The sequence below is a fragment of the Convolutriloba macropyga genome, chromosome 6, assembly GCF_964194025.1.
Source record: "Convolutriloba macropyga chromosome 6, txConMacr16.3, whole genome shotgun sequence".
In the NCBI taxonomy this organism is placed as follows: domain Eukaryota; kingdom Metazoa; phylum Xenacoelomorpha; order Acoela; family Convolutidae; genus Convolutriloba; species Convolutriloba macropyga.
In genome coordinates this window covers 585,653-592,916 of record NC_134473.1, presented here as the reverse complement: position 1 = coordinate 592,916, position 7,264 = coordinate 585,653, and the positions used below count along the sequence as shown (strand labels likewise).

Below are 7,264 nucleotides of genomic sequence, written 5' to 3'. Positions count from 1 at the left end.
AACAACAACAACTCTCATGAATATTACCACACGGTTGTTATCGCCACCGAAAAGTTATCAAACTCCGAGGCGAAGCCGAGGTGTTATGATAACTTCGAGGGCGATAACAACCGTGTTTTAATTTTTTTAATCAACAACTGTTGCGATCATTCCAAAATTGAACATCGTTTTATTGGTTCTTCATTTTTATTTTTTGTGGACAATTACCTTTTTAAAGGTAAGTGATATTTCTTCAGATCTGTTCTTCGCTTTTTCCCCATGCGTCCCCCACACACATACACACAGACAAACACACGCTTACACACACACCGGCACATACACGCACAAACACACACAACACATCACACACAACACATCACACACCACACCCCCCCACACACACACCGCACACGCACAACACACACACAAACACGCACACACCCACACACACGCACATACACCACACACACACACACCACTCACGCACATACACCACGCACACACCACACACCTATCGCTCACGCACCACCCACACCACACACACACCACACTAGTTTTTTTCGAGTAGAAGTTTATCAAACTGCTTCTATCTTTAGACTACGAGTTTATCACCACTCTTTTATCGCCACTCTTTACTTAGTAACAGTGGCGATAAAAGTGTGATAAACTCGTAGTCTAATGCTGAAGTGTTTTTCCAGTGTTGATCGGGCATTAAAATTTATTACACTGGCAGTTTATTTAACTGCTGTTATCGCAACAGGTGTTGATTAAAACTTATGAACTGTGAAGCAATCAACAAGAAGTTGAAATAAAACCCTCACGTGCACATCGTAAAATACCGAATGTCTGCAGTGCCAGAAGTCAAAATGCCAGAAGTCGCTACTTAGCCAGAAGTTGAATTCCGTTGACTTTCGTCATTTTAAAACGTGCGCGTTTGGTGTTTTAAGTAATGGTTAAGTGACTCTGCTTGAAGTCACTGAGAACTTCTGGCGTTTATCGAGAACCGCGAATTGGTTCGAGATATTAAGTCAGAATTTCGAAGTGACTTCTGCAGAGTCACTTAACCATTCTTAAAACACGAAACGCGCACGTTTTAAAATGACGAAAGTCAATGGAAGTCAAACTTCTGGCTAAGTAAGAGCTTCTGGCATTTTAACTTCCGGCACTGCACACTTTCGGCATTTTAAAATGTGCACGTGAGTGTTTTAAGCATGGTTACGTGACTCTGCAGAAGTCACTTCGAAATTCTGACTTAATATCTCGAACCGCTTCGCGGCGGTTCTCGATAAACGCCAGAAGTTCTCAGTGACTTCAAGCAGAGTCACTTAACAATTACTTAGAGGTATTATAGCAATCGCATACATCGATGTTGCAAGGGGGGTAACAACTAAGCTGGAGGGCTATAAAGATCACGTGTATATAATAATACAGGATTTAGAGTAAGTGAAGGGTGCTCGACCGTTTTGCAGTTCTTCAGTTCGGTTTGATTTTGTTTAGAGGCCCCTCTGGCTCTTTATTGGAATTTCACGAAGTCTGAATAATATTAAATTCGTCGATTTGACTCTTTAGGTACACAATGACTGATGCTGAACGCCGGAAAATCTCTATTGTTTACGAACCAGAGGTTTTTGATGTACCACTAACGTCAAGAGAAAATTCATGTGCCACAAAGTGCCCCTCTTCTTGTCACCAACTACCTCTTACCAACTATGCAGCAATTCCTCCATACTTGAGAGGCAACCGCTTCGTCTTGACAGGGTACAGGGTCAATTACAGTGCCAAACACTGCATCTACAGGTCAGGAAAAGCGATTTAAATTGTTTCATTATACAATATAGTGGTCAATATCTTCCATTTGAACTAAAACAAGGTGTTGGCCATTCATAATCGATTATTCGACTTCAATTGTCGGGCTGTTCTCGTGATATCCGCCCAGCTTAGTTAGTGGACATATAACCTGTAGACCCTAATCATAATAATTGTACCATAATTGGGGGGTATAACATCGTGGGGGGGGGGGGGGGGGGGTATGAAGGGAAAGACCCCAATGGTTTTTTTACTCAAAAGGACACGAACTAGCTGGAACGAGTTCTCAAGTATGGACGCCTATACGCGGCAGAACTACGAGCGGACAACCGCTTCAGGGATCTATATACTCTGTACACAGACTGCGAGAAACGGCTTTTTGCGGCGGGATCAGGCAAGCACAGTCCCTCTGGTCCCTAGTATGCATTTGACTGGTAAACACTTATTTGCCCTGCTTCTCATCCTCGGTGGCATTGAAACCAACCCCGACCCAGGGCCTTGTGCTATTTGTCATCGTAGCAACTGGAATCAATATGGCGTTTGGTGCGGCCGCGGAGGATGGGTACACATGAATTGCGCCAACATAGAGCAATGGAACAAGAAGTTCGTTTGTAAGCGCTGCTCCTGGTGCAAGATAATGGAAGCAAGTCCTACGAGGCAAAGTTTACCCACTGACGACAACACACCTCAACATTCTTCAACTGAGTAGTAATGCTCTAAAAAAACTGGACAGCATAGACTGGATGCAGAAAAATGACGTCCAAATAGCTGTCATCCAGGAGACCACCCTGCAAAATCCAGCCTCAAAAGCCCACCTGGCTACTGCATAATCCAAGAGAATAGGACGAAAGAGACAAAGGTGGAGGGGTAGCTTTTATTGTTACAGACACAATTGTGTTTCAGGAAATTAAAATTCTTTACTTCTGACAGACACCTAGAAGTCCAAGCCATTGAACTCACCGCAGGTGGTAATAACCTAAAACTAGTGAACACCTGCATACCATCTTCGTCTAGCCGTGATGCAGGATACAAAACATCAATAAGTAAACCACTTGAGTTAGATAACTGCAATATTGTCAGTGATTTTTTGCTTATAGCCCTCTATGGCACTCGAAACTACCGGAAGACACAAGACGCAACAATATTCCAAATGAAATAGACGTCTCTAATGCAGTACCCAACGAAAAGGCCAGCACAAGAATAACTGATTTTTGTAAAAGTCTCCCGGACATCAGTCTCGGCAGCTCAAGCTTAGCCATGAAAATCGACTGGCGCCCGGAGAACGCATTTAGCCCGAACCATATAGCAACAGTTTTATCCACCACCTGTGACTTCATCACAAACTTCCGGAAAGCTGACTGGGCAAGTTTTAAAGACGACTTCGAACTAAAACTAAAGAAACAATAAAGGCTCACAAATGTCTAACATGCGGAAAGACCTTAAGGAAAGCCTTCAATGCAGCAGCTGACAGGCATATCGCACAAGGAAAAATTAAAACAGTAGTTGCCATTTTTCCAAGCGAAGCAGTAAAGCTTTCTGAAAAGAGAGATGAAATTAAAAAAAACATCCAAGGGAACCCAAAATAAAGCATTTAGACCATGAAATATACAAACTTGTTCAATTTGGAAAGCGGAAAAAAATGGATTGAGTTTGTACAATTGCTTACAGATGTGGAGCACAGTAAAAAGGACTTTCGTCAAACAACGCTAAACCACCTGCAAACAGCCATATACTTTAATTTTAAGAAGACTACTCCTAGCCATGATCCAAGGAAATTCGGAAACAAGTTTAACCAACAATAAACTCCGCACCTAAAGAAAAATGGGAAACAGAAACGAAATACTCATACAATGAAAGAAGCAATTAGAGACACAAAGAAAAGTAAGCCACTGGCCGCAGATAGAAACGCGCCATTTCACCTACACATCTAGGCCCCATAGGACTCAGGTACCTCACTGATACCATAAACTTTTCTGTAAACAGTGCGAAAATCCCAAACATTTGGAAAGTTGGCCGGGTTATACCCCTACACAAGCCAGCCAAACCCACAAACGAATCTAAAAGCTTCAGACCGTTTGTATTCCTCTCTCCCATTGCAAAACTAACAGAAAAACTCTTACTAAGTGACTTTATAAAATATCTACTAAAAGCTTATTTTATAAAATATCTACATCAGCTTGGCTTTAGATCTGAGCACTCCACAAAGACAGCTCTCAATATTGTCACCAAGGATATACAAAAACGCCTTAATCAAAAGAAACCTTGCAATTGTTTTCTACTAGTAGCCTTAGATCTTGCCGCTGCTTTTGACACGTTTGATGACAACCTGCTATTAATAGACATACACAAGACATCACTACCAAAACAGCACAAAAAGATGGTTGGCTTTTACTTGCATGGCAGGTTTTTTACCTAAATATAGCAATAAAAAATCAAAGTAGAGAAAAGTCAAAAAGGGTGTCCCCCAAGGTGGCGTATTATCGCCAATGCTCTTCAGCATTTTCATGAGCAAGCTGTATCCACCCCCAAAAGATGAAGACATCGCGTCTTTCGCTGATGATAAAACTTTATTTACATCTCACCCACAGGTTGAAAAAATTACGTGATAGAACTCCCTACGTAAATATTTTACACAACTGGCTAGAATCAAGAAAACTTAAGTTATCAGCTGAGAAATCCAGTGCAACTGTGTTCGCAACCTGGAACAAGGACTGTTTGCTGGTAGGGACTGGAGCTGCACAAGAGACAATTTCTGTGACTTACAAAGCTATCGGTCGGAGTTTTTTGATCTACGGTGCTGCCATTTAGGGCTTCCACAATCAGTAATACTACCTGGAACCACCTGCAAAAGACAAAACATTGCTCCTTGTACATTTATTGGCTGTGTGAAATGTCTGACATCAACATTACACATTATTGGTGAAATGCCGCCTGTTAAAGCTCACGCAGAATTGTTAGCGGCGCAATTTCTAGCCGGCAGTTATTAGAGCCACCGTGCTAATCATAAAACAACCTCATCAACCATGGTTCGTCCCATGAGACCGACACTAAATGATACTTTTAGGGACCGCGTGAAAACGCACAATTATTAAAGAGCAATTAGATTGCAAAGAATACAAAAATGCGTTCAAAAATATCCACCGACATACGGTCCATACTTAGTTGAACAAAGACAGCAAGCAATCAACTAGGCACACCTCCACCAAAGATAGCAGAACAAGCGCTGTCGCGATTTGCACCTATCCGATTAGCGCAACTGAGAAGTTGATACTGCCCCCTGCTAAATTCTTGCTGGAGTAGGATCTGTAACAATATTGATAACCGCAGTTTGAACTGTGGGAAGACCAGTAGAGGTGGCCAACACCATTTCAACACGCCCACACTGAACAGAAGTATCCGCTTTACTTGCCACCTTTTCGCCGATGTTGAGCATGCCCCTTCTGGCCCCCTAACCCGGGCACCGCATGTTTACCATGTTGTAGATGCAGAAAGGGCGCCGCACCACAAGTAAGTTGGGGATAGGTAGTCACATTACTACTAATATATCTATTTCTTTAAAGGATACAGATGAAACTAAGGTACCAGTTAAAAACGGCCATAAGCGCCGTTATCCCGTCAAATTACCTGCGAATTGCAGCACTGCGACAGCTGGAACAACTAGCTGGAATGAAAATACAAACCGTACATGCCTCAATTTTTCTGTTTTTTTTTTGGATTTAATTACTAGAAAGTCCTTTTGTGCACTTTCAGAAATCGTGTTTTTTACTTATAATTGAATGATTTTGTGACACTCAACATTTGAAATTCTTCAAAAGTATTTTTGTAAGTGTAATTTTGAAAAATTTTATTGCAATTTATTTTTTTGTTTCCAATGTTTGAATTATGTTTCTACATTTTTATCTATACAGGGGATAGCTATATAATTTCATGGTAAATAAGGAAATGTGCTTGTTTTTCTGCTCCATGTTTTTTTTCAATTTGACGTTTATTTTTTAAAAATCAAGAATTGGTGTTTTTTTGATGTTTTTGCTTCTATCCTTATTTCGTCAACAGGATTTGTGTTACGACCATATGACGTCACAATCACCACTTCGAATCTGGATCTTGTTCAGTCGTTATTTAACTTCAACTGAATTGCCTACGTGACATCATCTTATTTACTATGACCGTTAAATCAACTTAAATGCCTTAAAACAGCCATCCAAGATAGCGAGGACCTCCGTCCTTTTTTGGTAAAACAATCAATCTTTCTGTTCTTGATTCAATACCTATAGAGGTCGTGGGTTTGCATTTTTTCTTTGTTATCCTAGTAGATGGTAGTTTATTACTCCTTTTAGCGTGAGTTTTCAAAGTCGTTTGCGTAATTGTTGTTTGCATAATATGCGACTTACCTAAGAATGAGCTCTGCACCGTCCACCGTCACTTTTCAAAAACGTTAGTTGTAATTGACGATTAAGTGCACCTAACCCAGAGCCTTAATAGGTGGAAGGGTTCTCAGCTCGGAGAGAAATTGCATTTCAGCAAACGATATGAAGAACAACAGCGAAACTGACCAGTATTTTAGTACCTGGTGTTCTATAATTAGTTGAATGTTTTTAATAGCCGCCCTCATCTTCTCAGCCGGCTATTATTGCGCTCGTAATTTTTTTTTTACTTCGTCAAACTTTTTTTTGCTTTACCATTTTGCCGCTTTTTCGACATTTTGCGTGAAATCTTTGCGGGTATGTTTATTATTGGCATTTATTATTGATAATTAATTTGTTGAATATATACTGTGCTTTGTTTTAGTGTGTTTCAATGCAGCAATGAGTTGGTGAACATTTGGAGTCACCTGCTGGGATTCCTCCTGTTCGCTGTCCTCTATCTCCGAGATGTTCTATCTTATTTGCCCAAAGAGGGCGCCCTGTGGAATGACTATGCTATCTTCACTATCACTATAGCCATGTTCGGAGTAGGTGACCAATCCTTTAGTTGTCGAATCTTGTAAATCTTAGAAGGATATGATATCATTGCAACTGTTTCTCTATATAGTTGTTGGTCTCAAGGCAATATAGTTTCAAGGCAATTTAAATGAACTGAGTTTAAATTTGAGACTGCGTAAAGGCGAGGAGTGAGTGATAAGTAATGGCTTCTAGGCTCTCAATGGAGGTGTACGAATGATACACCTATTAACAATCATTATTAATAGCCGCGAAGCGATAGCGGCCTATTATTGGGGACATCGTGGTTTTTTTACGACTCGAAGAGGAGTATTGAGATTCTACAGGTTTTTTTTTTACGACTCGAAGAGGAGTAATGAGATTCTACAGGTTTTTTACGACTCGAAGAGGAGTAATGATATTCTACAGGTTTTTTTTTTTAGCAGAAAGCAAGTTTGTTCATGACTTGAATTTTGACTTCTTTCTGTTCGAGAATTTACCTCCGTTTTTGATTGTTGACTTCTGTTTTCGAACATTGGATTTTAACAGTAGCTTCGTTT

General features: G+C 40.6%; 1 protein-coding gene across 1 annotated transcript in view; it reads left to right on the top strand.

Annotated features, from left to right (window-relative positions):
* The first annotated feature begins 1,516 nt into the window (after positions 1-1,516).
* Positions 1,517-7,264, top strand: part of LOC142340677 (progestin and adipoQ receptor family member 3-like) — a 25,665-nt gene continuing 19,917 nt past the window's right edge. Inside the window, exons 1-2 of the mRNA XM_075391369.1 lie at positions 1,517-1,776; positions 6,574-6,736. Coding sequence (XP_075247484.1) covers positions 1,556-1,776; positions 6,574-6,736 — 384 coding nt within the window. The 5' untranslated portion in view covers positions 1,517-1,555. The remainder of the gene's footprint in view (positions 1,777-6,573; positions 6,737-7,264) is intronic.